The 16,779-nt window shown below is 45.3% G+C and overlaps 1 protein-coding gene across 2 annotated transcripts in view; it reads right to left on the bottom strand.

Annotated features, from left to right (window-relative positions):
• Positions 1-3,979: 3,979 nt before the first annotated feature.
• Positions 3,980-16,779, bottom strand: part of pax5 (paired box 5) — a gene marked incomplete at both ends in the record, with an annotated part of 47,198 nt that continues 34,398 nt past the window's right edge. For both annotated transcript variants that reach the window (XM_079219726.1, XM_079219727.1), the window contains 5 exons: positions 3,980-4,062; positions 5,966-6,052; positions 6,897-6,983; positions 9,484-9,585; positions 14,791-14,923. In XM_079219726.1, coding sequence (XP_079075852.1) covers positions 3,980-4,062; positions 5,966-6,052; positions 6,897-6,983; positions 9,484-9,585; positions 14,791-14,923 — 492 coding nt within the window. The remainder of the gene's footprint in view (positions 4,063-5,965; positions 6,053-6,896; positions 6,984-9,483; positions 9,586-14,790; positions 14,924-16,779) is intronic.

Below are 16,779 nucleotides of genomic sequence, written 5' to 3'. Positions count from 1 at the left end.
TTTAAAAAAAGCAATATTAATGGACAGACTTGTAACATGTCTGTCACTTACTTGGCTTTTTTTGTGTGTATTTTGTGCCTTTTTTATTTCACTCCGTTTCCAGCCAGTGGGTTTTGTTTGGCCCTGATCCGAGGCGACACATCACGTATCACGGCCCTGCATGGATATTCATCCCGAAATTTCAGTCACTTAAAACCCTGTGCCAACCTGCTAGTTGCTCAAAAATAAAAATAAAAAATCATAGGAAGTCATTAGGATAAATTTGTGCCAAATGGGGAACATAACAGTTTGTGCCAAATATCAATCCATGCAATAGCTGCATGGCTAAAATAAAAATAAATAAAAAATAACTCTTTTATTGTGAGCATTGCCTCTGGACGGCTCTCAACATGGCGACGGCTGAGCTGGCGGCCCGCAGCTAAACGGTGCGAAAAATGCTAAACAACGGCAAACTGTGCTGACAGAGCTAACGGTGCTAACCTGAGCGGGAAGCGGAGGGCGAGCGCCGCGCTTCCCAGCGACGACGCGTTCGGTCGCCGCAGGTCTGTCAGCTGAATGTCACTCCTCCGCTATGTCTTCGCATAGCAGACACTCTTTTGCAGCTACGTTAATGCTTATTGCACCTTTTTAAAGACATTTAACAGCAGGAATCCCGTCTTGCTCCTTGACTCAGTGCTGCCACTGGTGGCTGGAAGCTAAATTGCAGCAATAATAGCAATTCAAACTGTTATCTGATGTATATCTCCAGGCTCCCAGAGGCAGCACTGCTGATGAGCGAGGATTGGTCCTGGGCCACCTTTTGATTTCACATTCACTTCCCTTAACTTTCATGAAAACAGACATATTTAGGTTTTTGTTACTTTCCAGCCGCATGATGTCGTTCGCAGATTGTTCATTTTTTGCATCGAATGAGTTCAACACGAGTCTGTGACTGTCATGTGTGTGCTGAGTGAGTATCCGGGTGCCGGATCAGGGCTACAGGCCAGAGCTCACTGGTCGCTACCTGCTCGTGGAAGGCTTCGTATAACCGACAGCCCAGCGCCGTGATGGGCAGCGTTTTTTGTGTGAGGAGTTACAGGGACGGACGCTGAATCTTGTTTCAGGGATGCGTGGTCAGTCGGGAGGTTGGCAGGGTGGGGGTGGGGGGGTTGACATATAAAACTAAAGGCACTGTCCTTGTTTTCAGCTGGTGTGGTTCAGGTTCAATAATGCCTCAGAAGGATCGAGAGAGAAAGACAGAAATAAGGAAGGGCCCCTGCTGCGGTGCGCGCCGGCAGCACAGCAGGCGAGCCGTCATAAGAATCTGCTTCAGGGTTGTGTTCGGCACAACGTTTAAGGTCTACAAATGTGAAAGGATCCACTCTATCGCTATTTCAAAAAACCCAGAAACAACAAAGATTTTTGAAAAACTAACAATTCGCTCAGTGTTCATAGGTATGCGTTTATATATATAGCTTTATGTTCATGTCTCACGCTGCAGAGTTGGTGCCTTCAATCTGTCCGCTAATAAAACTACACAGTAGCAATGAAGCGCTACGGTCAGCCACGCATACCAAAAAAAAAAAAAAAAAAAATATGTAAACATTTCGCAGACGATGGCTAAAACAACACCACACACTTCTTGGTCTTTTTTTTTGTTTGTTTGTTTTTTATCATAAAGGAAGCTTCATCACTAAAATCTAAAATGTGAATAACTGAAATCGCTATCGACATTGTGACTTCTCTTCTTGTTCACTGATTACTGTACAAGGCTTGTATGGACAGAAGTGAGACAGGAAGCTGCGTACATGTTCAGGGGAGATAGTGCCCTCTCACGAGATCAACACCGTGGGCCCTCAAAGGAAAACAAAGAGGAAAAATAGCACATTTCAGAGGGAAAACACACAGATTTCAGATCAGCGCCGAAGGGCAAACCTGTCCTGCTCTGTCTGTACGTGATGGGTAAGGCCTCGACCCCGGTGTCATACATTGTCACAGCGCAGAACTGATGGAGGAGACCAACGCAAATAAAAACGCTTGTTTGTTTGTTCTTTTCGCACGAAAAGTAATCCTCTTATAGAAACCATTTTGGGATGCCAAACAAGCACAAGGACACGCACTCAAAAGGGGGAGAAGAAGAAGAAGTAATGTTCTAAAAGGAAGTGAAAAAAAGAAGCAAAATGGCGCCTTTTTAAATGATGATTGAGTCTCTTTGTGCTTTTGTAGTTAGTCAGCCGATCCACTAGGGGGGCCCATCTTTGGGGAGTTTAGAGAGAGAACTAGAAAGAGAGAGAGAAAGAGAGGGTGCCGCTGCTTCCTGGCTCCTCTTATCAATATTCAGGAAGCAGATAAAAATGGCGTCTTTTTATTCAATGGCACCTGCGTCAACTGTTACCAGGCGACAAACTATAAACAGGAAACTCATGTTCATAAACAAAGACTTCTTGTCATATGGAACGTTTTTTTTTTTTTTTAAGATTTCATATTTCACTGCATCGTCATCATTATCATCATTATCATCATCATCATCACTATTCTAGCACAACAGCGTGACACATATTATAAATCATTAACAGGCATTCACTCTCATCACGGAGTGCAGCGCAGAAAAGCTTCTTAATATATTACTCTGTGTCTCCTCCCATTATAAATAGCTCTTGATCCGGTCTACGTCTTGGCTGGGGGAGGCGGGATAGCACCGCCCTGTACGGCGGCCCCTCCCCGGTGGGCTTTTATTTTGGTCTGAGTGTGTTCACTGTCCATTTGACAGCGGAGGACTCCGACTTTAGGCTGTGCTTTTGCTGAAAGGCCTGTCCGTCAGTCAGCCAGCGGCGCTCGCGGCCGCCTTGAATGCGTGGACGTTAGACGCTGGGTGGTTCACACCGGGCTCAGGGCCGCAGCCACTGGAACCGAAGCTCACCCCGGTACAGCGGTTCGTCCAATCGTAGCCCGGCGACCGTAACTAAGCACGGCCGTCCCGTCAAGCTTTGGGTTTCTCCGCATGTCGAGGCGGTGTGCATCGAGGGCTGTAGCGAGAGAGATACTACTTATCTCCTCCTTTTTTTTCAAATCCCAAAACAGAAGAGCAAAGGTGGTAATGACAGATTAAACTGTAGGCCGGATTTGCGAAGGCTTTTGCGCCCGGTTTTAGTTTTTTTTTTGTCCGCAAAAAAAAGATGGTTGCAGGCCGTCTGCTTCTGTCTGAAAGGATCCATAGTTTCAAAAAGCCCCATACAGTGTTGATGGCATCATTGCAGATAGCAGAAAGTTTGACAGGTAGCTCGGGGTGGGTGGGCGGGGCTTAGCGAAGCTGAACACTCCCAATGGAAACCGGCGGCATCCCGTTAATCGTGCGTTGTGATCCCGGGGGAAACGCGTTGCATCGACAGCAAAGAGACCAGAGCGGTCGTGAAATGGGTGATTTTGGTCATTCGAAGTTATGAGAATTGGATTGTCTTTACTTCACCGCAGCGTGGCATAGAAAATTGATTGATTGATGTCTGGGGGGCATAAAAAGACACTGTTTGAAAAAAGGGATTTTGCTCTAATCGACTCAAATCATTTCTTCCAAAGAATTATTTTCCAACCTAAAAACGCGACATTTAACCACCGAAGATCACAACACAGTTTCAGTCCTCTGACTTCTCGGATTCGTAGATGATCGGTATAGGAGACAGGATAGGGATACCAAAGCCTTGATTTATCATGGGAGGGTCCAAATTCACTTGCTTCTGATCAGTCCTACATCCTCTAGCAGTTACTGTCCTCACAGTAATGTCACACCCACACAGCTCGTCTCCAGCCCAGCAGCGGCTTTGTCGGCTTAAGTGTCAGTCATAGAAAACTCAAACTTCACTGACGTCAAAAATGTGAACTCTTCCTCCTCATTGTCGTCCGTCCGTAGGCAGGTTTGTACTGTGCAGTGCTGGTGCTATCCGTCCCCTTGTCCTCCTCGCCTCCCCTCCTCATCCTCATCCTCGTCTTCTCTTCGTGGGAGGGGTCAGTGGCGGTCGTAGGCGGAGGCTGTTGCCGTGGCAGCAGGGCCCGGCCCCCGTGATGTTGCACTGTAGTAATACGGTGACCCTAGGGAGAAACAATCTTTCAGTCAGTTTCTCAAAAATAGTCAAGTTTATTAAAACTTGGGTCTTGTTTTGGTAGCTTTGGCCTCATTTCTATTGGTGATGATGTCATTGTGCTCAGCAACAAAACCAACAGCTTAACCAGAATATTTAAAACTTTAATAACGCAATTGTTGGCCACTTGGGGGCAGAGTAACAAGCTGTAAACACACGTTGACATGTGTTTACCTTACAAAGTTCCCTAATGCCTACAAATCCAGTAGATACAGAGCAACACTAACATTCATTTGGAGTTGTATCTCCGGCCACCCGATGAATGAAGGAGTACGTCTCCATCATTCAGAAAGGAAAACCAGGGGATCATAGGACTGCGGATACACAAGCCCTTGCTATGATACGTTCATTACCATTTCCTCACCACATTCACTCACCACTTCATTCCAGATGGCCATGGCATTGTGGAAATATCTGAAAATGACCAGAGCCTTTTCTGTGTCCTGAGCTTCTACTCGTGTTTCTTTCCCTTGTGACTTCTGCAATTTACTTGGCAAGTTCAATCTATGTAATTACCAATGAGAGGGCTTCGTCTGGTTCTGAAAAGGGAATCCAATGTGGTAATGCTTTAAAGTTGCATTCTCTCTACTGTCCATCAAGTTTATGAGAAAATGACTCTACTTCTCTCTTGATTTATTCCTCAGTAAACATTGTAATCATGAGTTTATGTCTCAATCTCTAGTTTCAAGTCTTCTTCAATACAGCATGATGCTCATTTAGTTAATGATGGTCCATTTAGAGCCCAATAGACCATAAAGCAGTATGCTTTAGGGCGGGGCTACAAGGTGATTGACAGGTTGCTACCACGGCGAGCTCTCTGTGTTTTCATCTTACAACTTTAACCCTTTCAAAGTGTGTTTTTTACATTTTGGTCGCCAACAAAATGTCTGATTCAGCGGCCAGTTGTTCTTAGCTCCATCCTCTCCTGTCACTACTGGCTGCAAATATGACAGAGTAAAACCCAGGTTGTAATAAATCTGAATTATCCTTCACCTACTTTGGGTTACTGGAGTGTAAACTGTGGAATGAGCAGCTTCAATTTAGTGTGAAGATTATATTTTCCTTTGAATGTGAGTAGTTGAAGGCAGGGAGGAGATGACATGGGCTGATGAAGCTAATGAAAAAAAATACCGATGAAATGAACTCGGTCTACTTTCTGACACTCGTCTCATCGTCTCCCACCTTCTGTCTTTCTCTCTACACACACACACACACACACACACACACACACACACACACACACACACACACACTAAGTGACAGTCTAAGCTGACACACTGAGTACAGCTCTACTACTGCTGATCCCTTGAGTCTATTCTCTCCTCAGGGAGGAGGTCAATTCAATACTGTAACCCCAAAGACACACAGAAACCCACACTCACTCACCTTTGAACACACAGAAACTCAACAGCCTCCACACACACACACACACCTGTCTCTGTCACTTCCATCAATCAGCCGGCTGTGTGTTGACAGGTTATGTCTGTCCACATTCCAGGTAATCTCAGGAGGCTCTTTGGGGAAGTGAGGCATTAAGCCGGCCTGACAAACTATTTAGTCTCAGTCAAGACTTCAGACGCTCTCCTCTCTCCTCTTCTGCCTCTCTTTTTTTTTTAACTCCCCTTTCTTTCGTTTGTCACCTGTACTCTCATCCACCCTTCCCTCTACATCGCTGCCATCAATCTTTAAACCTCTCAGTGTCTCCTGATGTGCATCTCGTCCTCATGTGAGGCGGCCGCTTATCCGTTAATCAGACCCCTCCTCTCTCTCTCTCTCTCTCTCTCTCTCTCTCTCTATGCATCTCTGCACATGCACCCGAGTTATAGCACTCTCTCTTCCTTTTGTCCACCTACCTTGCATCTGTCCTGCCTGGCTGGTGAAGAGGCCGGAGGAGCAGCCGATTTCCGTCCCCAGGAGAGACCCATAATCCTGCTGGAACACTGGGGACAGACGGGAGGAAGGAAGCAGGTTGAGACCAGGGGTTTGGGGTCAGAGGTCAATGCAGCGCTGACCCTGCTCCCCCGTTGACCTTTATTACACTGTCACCCGCTGACTGTTTTACCTTTCAACGTGACCCCGCTAAAGTGTCCCCCGAGACAATGACTTTATTTTTCATCTTTTCTGCTCATTATTCACCGTGAAATGGAAAAGTATGACGGGAATATCCCGTCACATGGCCCACTCTTATAATGAAGTAGAAAAAAACGTTTAAGCTACAGTGCATCCATGAAAATAATCGCTCAACAGAAGACCAGACTGGATCCTCCAGTCATATCTCTCTTCTGGATTTATGAGTTATATATTGATATATATTTCAAAATATATATTTATTTTAATATATATTTATCGATATAAACTGGTTGTTGTCCAGCAGATCACTGCTCGTGGCAGTTTGGTTCGGTCTTAATCTTTAATGTGAGGGTGACTATATGAAAAATTAAAAATAAGTGGTCAACCTTCCTCACAATATATATATATGCAACACTGATGATATGCAGATAAATGTCGGGTAATCTGTTCCTTCTCATTCTCATTCTCTCTCTCACGGTTTCTTCAATCCCATTCACACCCCAAATTGCCTCTTTTTTTTCTTTCACAGGACCATTAGTGCGTCGATGATGTATTGTACTGTACGGTACAATACAGACAGAAATGTACTGTGATGGAAGAGAAAAAAACGAAACAGTGGAGCATGAAAGATACAGCGTATTACAAGGGAACGTTCGAGGGGTTGGGCTGCGAGGTGGGATGAATATGAAGTTCATTGATCTGGGATGCACCTACCTAATAAACTGGGGTTGGGAAATCTCCAGGATTCGTTGTATGTGGAATACTGAGGATGGGAATACGGACTTCCGGAAAAATCTCCACCTGAAAGCAAAGCACAGAACAAGAAAAACAGCCCGTTAGAAACAGCAGAGGATGAAGGGGATGATTTGGTTTCTTTTACTTTGTCCTCGACCTTTTTAGGATGTTTTTTCTTTTACTGAGCCTGGACTTTTTCGTTTTTGAGCTACCAGCTTTTTGACATTTTACACTTGCAAACAGACCCCTGAGAAAGGCCTCTACAGTATAGGTCAAAGTATCCCCCCCTTTTTTTTCTTGTGGTAGTGCAGCTACATCCGTGCTGTATAATCAGGGTGGAGTTATAGTTCGAGCCGTTAATAAGGGGCTGAAATGCTTTGACAAACAGCGTGTTTTGCACCTCATTAAAAGCATTTAGTATCCCTGCTGGCTTTATCTCCCTTTAACACGACTGCACCGCTCATATCCATGTTGTGCACGTGAAAGAGACGACTGCGCTAGTTGTTTGTTTAAATGGGAGAAGAAGAAAAAAAGCAATCATCTTGGTTTGGAGGACTTTTTTGTTGTTGCTCCACAAGCGGTTGGGCTTGGACCTGCCCGTTAAAGCGGTTTGCAGAGCGAGGGACTTAAAGAGGGAGAGCTGAGCGAGACTGGAGCCGTCCTCTCGTTCAGTGGATGATGGCGTAGCTTTTCTCCCTCATTTACTGCTTGCTGTCTGGGGGTCTGCCGTTCCTCTCGTCTTCCCCTCCCCACTCTTCCTTTCACCCTCTTCCTCTTCATTTTTTCCCTCCTCGTCCTCTGGCCCGCCCGACTACAGCCGGCCCGTCACCCTTCACATCAAAAAAACAACATTCTTCCCCATTTCTTCTCCTCTATTTTTTTCTCTCAACATCTCTCTGCTGACTTGCTCTCTTATTCCCCCCCTCACACACACACACACACACACACACACACACACACACACACACACTCTTTCTTTCTTTTTCTCCTGAACCTTCACTCCTCCCGGGGGGGATCCCTCTCCCATAGCTGACAGTCACAGACCCCGATGCCCCCTCCACCCCCATCCCTCCTCTCTCCCTCTCGTTCTGTCGGTTCTGCCTCACTGCTCCTCTACACCCCCTCTGAGTGTCAGCCCCCCTGCTGCAGCGAGGGAGAGAGAGAGAGAGAAGAAGAAGAAGAAGAATAGCAGAGGAGAGTTGCTGGCTTAATGAAGGTATGATATTAGACAGAGCGGACAAAAAAGGAGGATAATTTGCTGAGATAAAACACGCCGAAGCAAGAGGAAGCAAAGTTGGGAGATTATCTCCTCCAGTCACTCCCGTCGGCTCGAGGATTCGGGCCGCTTCCAATGTTCACTGAGAAGAATTTAGATGTGGAGACTGTGTGTGTGTGTGTGTGTGTGTGTGTGTGTGTGTTTAGATGTACAACCCAACAAGTTTTTCTTTCATCGCACCGTCCTTTGTGTGTGTGTGTGTGTGTGTGTATGTGTGTGTGTGTATGTTTAGCTGCATCTGTCAGGTGGGGTCGGGATGCGGTCTCCATGGCATCCCTGGGTGCGAACATCCTCCCCTTGTCATCGCCGCGGTGACGGCGGCGTGTCAGGTTGTTTAGGAGACGAGGGGAGGGAAAGAGGGAGAGGGGGGCCGGGAGGCGTGGGGGTGTGAGAGGAGGCTCAGGGGTCTCCCATCGTGTAGCTCGGTGTCAAGGTCGCACACACACACGCGCGCACACACATATACACTGTCAAAAACAAACACCAGGCGCACACAAACAACCGCATGCCAGCACACACACACAGAAATACACACACAGAAATATGCTGTCAAACCTTAAGGACGGGGTGAGCGCAGGGGGACAGGGCGACAGGGTTACCCGTCTATGGACGTGCTGTTGCTACATGTCCACTGAGAGTGTGTGTGTGTGTGTGTGTGTGTGTGTGTGTGTGTGTGTCACACAGACTGATGATTGGGAATACACAGAGACAAGAACTTGTAAACAACATTGTTTTGATTTTGTTTCTGCGCCTTTTGTGTTTTGCCCCTTTTTATTTCTCTGCAGTGTGTTTCACACTGACCACGATCACCACTGCAAGACAGAGAGAGAGAGAGAAAGAGGGAGAGCGGGAGGACAAGAATGGCGATCCAGGATTGAAACACAAAAGCGCCGTGGAAGGCGGAGTGGAAGGGAATGAATGAATTAGTCGTGGGTCACTGGTGATTCTCATTAAAAACAAATTACTAATGTTGAGGAGGGACAGCTGTGCTACTGTGGCTGGTTTCTAATGATACGTACACACACACACACACACACGTATAGATGTGCACACACGCCACCCCCTGGGAACGCTGTCAGCCATAGTGTCGACAGACAAGAAGGAGGAAGTGGCAAAGCTAAGTACACCCCCTGAAGACACACACACACACATCCAGTGGGAATTCAAACAGATACGTATGTACAGTTATCCGATCTGCTGAGATGACGGCTAGCGAGAGATGACAGAAAACGTGGCAAAATGTTTTGTGTGTGTATGTGTGTGTGTGTGTGTGTGTGTGTGTGTACTCACCAGGTACCATGCCTGTGAGGGAGGGGGTGGAGTAGCTGCCCTGTCCGGTGGGAGGAACATGAGGAGGGTAGCCTGGCAGAGTGGTGCTGGCTAGGTCCCGGCCTGTAATCACACACACACACACATAAACACACACACGTATGCTGTCATCAATACGTCCCTGCTATCGATATATATTGTGTCATTGTCGTCATATTTTTGCCTTCTGCAGTTCTGCATGCAAAATAGTTTTCATGCCGCCCAGAACCAATTAATTCACGGCAACAACTACAAATCATTTTCCTCATCAGTTTACTTTTCGTTTCAAGTCCAGTCTCAGACGACATCTTCAGGTGTTCAATACTAAATACTCTAAAACCCAAAGACATTTACCTTACTTACCCAAAATGCAATAAAATAGATAACATTCACATTTTGAAGAGCACTAACCAACGAATCTTTGCTTTTTTGTTGAGATCAAATTTATCTCAAATGTAATATTTCACTCTTATTCCAAATGTGACAATATTCCGAATTTGATATGGCTTATGTAAACCTCATATTCCATTTGGATATTCTGGAAATGCCGATTCTTGGGAATATGCGTCTCAAAAGGTTTTTTACGCCACTTTGTGACTCAGCTCTGTGCGTTGAACACAAAGCAACTGATCCCATAGTTTGAGAAGCTGGAGGAGAGACGCCCAAAAGAAAAGCCCACACATCATGAAGGACTAGCAACAGGTTTTCGGATGTGTGCAAGTAGCACAGCGCCGACCTTTTCAAGTAGTGGGTTGAAGGAATGAACTGTTCATGCTGTTTAGCTTTTCCATATTTTGACGTTAGACATTATACATTATCACAGCTGAGAACGTCGTCCACGTGGTATTCACTGGCTCCCGGTGACGGGTTGTTTTTGCATTAATCGGAATATGCTGCATCCGATATAAGGGAATATTAGTGGAATATTCATTTCCAATATTGTCTTTTTCCAGGCAATATGTTGGGCGTGTAAACGTAGTCATTGTCAGATGAACTATTAGCCGATACTTTGATTTAACTGCCACAGATACGGAGATCATGGCGACCAACACCTCTACTCAGAAATGGACTCAAAAATGGACGAGGTTCAAGACTAACTTAGCGGACGGATATTTCCTGTGACATCAGGAAAAGCCCAGGTGTCATCAATAGCATTATCAATAGTAACATTAACAAGTGTCCCAGTGAGCCACAACAATGTCGGGATATCTGAAGCTGCCAGTTTCACGTGTAAAACTCTCCAAACTCTGCACCTCACGCAGGATCTTTACTGTGATGTTAATGCAGCACATTTAGGATGTCCCTCTCCCTTTTGTTCTTTCCTTTTCGCTTTCCTGTCCACTGACATCTATTAATTTACCAACGCCGCCCCATCTCTCGTTACCCCTCCTCCTCCTGTTCCTAACCTCTTCTGCCTGTCACTTGGTGGATAGGATATATAACTGCATTAGACTACATGACAGTGTGTCGGCCCAAATCATTTCTCTATGTTTGCACGCAGTAGACATTGGAAGTGCGTGGAGAGGGAGCCCTCCATTCATCATCATCACACACACACACACACACACACACACACACACACACACACCCTCCCCTCCCTGCTCTGCACACACACATTTATCATCATCATAAACAGCTCAGATGCTAACACCATCAATCCCATTCACTTCCCCTCCACTTAACCACTGCTAACTAACTGAGAGGAGGAGGAGGAGGAGGAGGAGGAGGAGGAAGAGATGGGAGAGGGAGAGGAGAACACGAGAAGCAAGGAGAAGGGAAAGGTGGTGTATTTAGCTACTTTCCATTACATGCTGGTGTATCAGCTGACATTAGCTCATGGCAAATGGCAAACTAAAGAAAAAATGGCCACATTTTATTTGTGATAATCTAGAAAACGTTTTGCCAACAAGTTTGTTTTGTAACTGTAAAATGTCCCATTCAGAACTAATCTTGGGTGGATATGCGTGTGTGTGTGTGTGTGTGTGTGTGTGTGTGTGTGTGTGTGTGTGTGTGTGTGTGTGTGTGTGTGTGTGTGTGAGTGGATGTGAGTGAGAGAGTTGAAGGTCACAGAGAAGGTGGGATAGTAAGAATAAGCATATGTTTCTACAATGTTATCTGCCACTGTAAGCATTTAACAGCCAGTTGTTGATGTCGGGTTTTGGTTGCTTTTATAATTTTCTTTTCTGTTTGTGTATCAAATTGATTAGTTTTGGGAAAGGGAGGCGATGGGAGGGGGGCTGTAACGTGTATGCTCACCATTTGGCTGTCTGATATGTTATCCGTTCACTTCTTATGTGTGAGGTCTATTGTACACTAAGTCTTGTGACAACTGATCTTGGTCACAGGTCAGGCGGCTCTGTGAGGCGATACTCAGGCACAGCTGCGCTTTAAGCTAAATGCTAATGTCAGCTTGCTCACATGCTTACAATGATACTGCTCCACATGCTGATGTTAAGCAGATATACCGTGATCAAGATGTAGCGTGTTAGCATGCTCACATTTGCTAACTAGCACTGAACACAACAGTACAGCTGAGGCTGATGGGAATGTATTTATTGCAGGTTATTGGTCTTTAGAAACGTTACATTTCCTACACGCCATTTTACACAAAAACTGAATTGTTAACCTCATGTTGGCGCTAGAGGAAAATAGGATATTAGTCAGTATGACACACCCTCTGGGGACCACGAATGTCCTACAAAATTGAGATATTTTACTCCAATCTGAAGCCAATGGGAAAGTGCCTTAAACTTGCATTCTCTCTAATGGCCATCAGGAGCAGACTTTTAGGGCGGGGCTACCGTGTGATTGACAGGTCGCTACCAAGATGTTATCCAGTCTGGGAGTTGTCCATGGCTTTATCCTATAACTTTAACCGTTTCACTGTGTGCTTTCACTTCATGAAAGTTAATTGTAATATTTTACGAGTGACACTTCTGGTTGCAAAAAGCCAAAATTACGAACTCGAGGCTCCAAAATAAAACAAACCAATGCGTGACGTCAACTTGACTACGTCCAGTTCTTATATACCGTCTATGGTCTGGACCAAAGCAGCGGAGCGGCCGACTGACATTGCCTCATTAGAGCCATGCTGATAGTGTTGCTATAAAATTTTTTTTTAAAAAACACTTCCGGCTGATTCGGCTTATCCTGGAAAATGGAAATAAAAATCCAGGCGAACAGAAATTTGAGAATAGATGATAAGAGAAGAAAAATACAGGTTGCTAATAAACCGAGGCTCCAGCGTCTCATCCGCTCACACTCCTCTCCTCTTCACTTAATACGTGGCTCTTCACCTCCCTCCCCACTTGTGTTGCTCTCCCACAGATCCCCTCTCCACTCCAGCCTCCTCTGTCCCTCTCCGCCTCCTCTCTCCTGTCTTGGCGTAGTAAAGTTTTTCTCACTGGTTGACGCGACAGCGAGGCATTAGTGCAGACGGGCTACTCATCCGCTCAGGGTCAGTGCACAGGGCACGGAGGAGAGGGAGGAAGAGGGAGGAAGAGGGGAGAGATGGACTCTCCACAGCCCAACTTAGAGGGGGCAGACAGGGCCAGATCCTCTGAGGTGTGTGTGTGTGTGTGTGTGTGTGTGTGTGTGTGTGTGTGTGTGTGTGTGTGTGTGTGTGTGTGTGTGTGTGTGTGTGTGTGTGTGTGTGTGTGCGCGCTCGCAGTGTATCTGTGCATATGTATGCCAGTTGTGTTGATGTATCTGTTCTCCACAGCTTTGCCGTAGAGGTCAACGAAACAAGTACAAGTCTCCTCTCGGCGCTCCAGCAGCTACACGAGCACACTTCCTCTGCCTCCCCTTTCTCTTTTTTACCGTCTCCCCAGCCAACGCTTCCCCATCAAACGGCCATCAGAGCAACATATGTCAAACCTGCAGGGAATCAAGGGTGTACCGTGTGTCCCTTTGCACTCGAGTGGACTGGGTGAAGTTCAGGGTAAAAGCGAGAAAAAGAAAAATGTCCCTACAGATTTGGAAAGGCCTAAAAAAACGGGAAGATTGAATGTGTAAATGTTGCTCTATGGCGTGTGTCCAGAGTATCAGCACGTCAAGGGTGCAATAGCGACGCAACGGACACGCAGACGTCTCAACCCCCTAGAGGGAGCTCTATTCTGAGGGAAAACGCCGGCATGGAAATGCATGCATACGATTAAGAAGCCGGGTGTGTGTGAATACGAATGTGTGTGTTTGCATGCATAAGCAGAAATGGAATTTTCTTTTAATCTCTTTCCCTTTTCCTCCGTGTGTGTGTGTGTGTGTGTGTCTCTCTCTCTCTCTCTCTCTCTCTCTCTCTCTCTCTCTCTCTCTCTCTCTCTCTCTCTCTCTCTCTCTCTCTCGACTTGCAGGTAATATTCCTCTGTGGTTTCAAAGGGCACAAAAAAAAAGAGCCCATTCCCAGATATCCCAAATTCCCAGCTCTATGATTCCCCTCATTATAGATGGGAACGGTCGAAGCCTTTGCCAAATGCTCCCAGGTCTGCTCTTAATTAACCACTGCCTCTCCCGGGCGCCGCTTTAAATGGAGAGAGAGAGAGAGAGAGAGAGAGAGAGAGAGAGAGAGAGAGAGAGAGAGAGAGAGGACTCTCACTTTCCCTCCGTCGTTCTACCTTTCTTTTCCTCCTTTCCTCTGGGCTTCTCGCCTCTCCTGAGATCCAAAGCACAGATGTCTTTAAACAGGTTCAATCACTTAGAGTCCATGTAGCTGCTGAGGTAGACTCAAAAGGCGTCCGGCTGCAGTGTGTTTGTACCGTACGGACCCGTGCACCGTCGGCGGGGGGGTTTCCACTGGATTTATGAGTAATTCTCTCTTGCATACATTGATGTGGAATTAGTTGTGATCACACAGTCAGAGCAACAAAAATGCATTGCATCAGTCCCAATAGATTCAATTAGCGTTAAACTTGCATCCTATCATTATTTTTTGTAGCATAAATGAAGCCTTGATATTTAATATTCTCGCCTAAAATCTGACTCTTCGTCGTTGTTGTTGATTTGCAGAATTAAGCTTATTGTACTGTAGGATTCACTGAAGGTTGCTGTTTTTTTTTATGGAAATTTACGAAAATGATGCAAAAAATATATATATATTTTTAGGTTTCTTACCACGGATCAAATGTAACCACACTGGGCATTTTGTTTTGGTTACAAAGTAATACACACTCAGGTGTGTTGGCAAGAAAATGATGATGGTAAAATGTTGAAACCTCTTTTTTCTAATATATACAATATTTGATTTAGTTTTTAATCAGGTGACAAAAAGTCTGATAAGAGTGCAGATGTTCTTACCTGGAACGAGTGAATAGGACTGTGGACCCGACACGCTGGCTCCTAACTCCGCCCCTCCACCGGGATTGGCCAAGCTGTTCTTCATCTCGTCCAGTCCGCCGGCTAGCGAGGCCATGGCCGAGTAATCGGACGTCTGGGCCGAGACCGGAAGTGGAGGAGAAGAGAGGGAAAGAACAGAGCAGAACAAATGATGAGGTTTTCTGTTCCATACAACATGAAGACACCGCAGCGCTGCGGCCTGCTCTCGGATGTGATCAATCACACACACACACACACACACACACACACACACACACACACACACACACACACACACACACTTGAGAGTTTATTGATCTGTTTACAAAGACAGGGATTTACTGTACAACTAAGTCCAACAGTCTATAACCACAGGATCAGCTTGCTCTTTCTCTTCATCTCTCTCATCCTCGCACACACACACACACACACACACACACACACACACACACACACACATACACACACACACACACACTGTGGCATCGCAAAGACCATGGCTAACACAAAGCCTCTTGTCTCCCCAGATACCAACAACAATAAGAACTGTGATCATCTCAGCACACGTACGCAGTCTCCCAGTGCACTCAACACACACACACACACACACACACACACACACACACACTAGAGAAGGTAAAAACATATAGAGAAGAGGAGACCGAAGCGACAGAGCAATATCTTGCTTGTTGTCTAGCTGTACGTCAAGCTTCTAAAAAGTAAGAGCTTGAAGTTACAATTTAAATCAAAAAGAGTCAAAGAGAAACAGATGTCTCAATATTACAGTAACTCACGTGCATGCATCTTTGGTTTTGGGAATCATGTATATATTTTTTTTTTTACCATAATAGTTTCACTTGGTTAACTAGATATGGAGGACACAACTGTCAAATATTTGCAAGTAGAAGATGAATAAAGATGTTTTGTAGGATGTCTTTGTATAAATCTGTTTTTTTTATTTCCATACTCCTTGTACCAAACCTCTTCTGATTTCACATATTTGTGTACTTGTGTCACAAACAAAAATGTTAAAAAAATAATAAAAAACACATTATAAAACACTAAAGCTAAAAAATATGTCAGTTCGTGCAAAATAAATAACTACATGCAACATCTATTGTCTACAGTGCAATGAAGATCATGACCTTTGGTGAAGCGGGATCATCAACCTGGTTAGCCTCCTCTCAGCAACACGAAATGCAGACTGATAGATGGATAATTGAAACTGTCCGCTCACCTGTGTCTGACCCGAACCCCGAGCCATGACCCATCCATCCTCATCTCTCCGTGTGTGTGTGTGTGTGTGTGTGTGGTGATTTAGAGTGATGCTGTCCACACTGATGATTAACTATATATAGATTAACCACCGATTCTCAGGGCCGCTACGCTCATGATGGGCAAATTACCTGCCTGTGTGTGAGTGTGTGTGTGTGTGTTTATTGCACAGAAATACGTGAAATGACAGCAACCTCTGAACACATAATGTGGTGCTGACACGTAATATGTTGAAATGACATGCCATCAAAGAAACAATTGAGTGTTTAGGCAACATAACTACTTGGTTAGGTAGCGGAAAGGATGATCATGGTTTGGGCTAAAATAACTGTGTTTTTGTATTTAACCTCTCATGTAGCCCACGTCATTGAGAAGAACATTGACTTTGGTTTCACATGGGACACAAACACCAGCCTCCTGGGTCAGAGTCCTGTGGAACGCCACATTTTGTTCGCCTTTATGGCGACGGCCAAGATGTTGAACTCGTGGCTTCAAAACAGAAGTTCACAAACCAATGAAGGATGTTGTGTTGTCTAAGTCCACTTCTTACGTACAGTCTGTGGTCACAGCCAAACAGCTGTTTACACAAAACTAAATTGGGGCGCTCACACTGGTGGTGTACATTTTTAAATCACTTGGTCATTCAAATCGTTTTTCTCAGTTTAGCTCAAAGGTTCACAGTCGGTGTCGATGTAG

This window comes from Taurulus bubalis (genome assembly GCF_910589615.1).
Source record: "Taurulus bubalis genome assembly, chromosome: 6".
NCBI classification, from domain to species: Eukaryota; Metazoa; Chordata; class Actinopteri; order Perciformes; family Cottidae; genus Taurulus; species Taurulus bubalis.
This window is presented reverse-complemented; position numbering and strand designations above follow the sequence as displayed.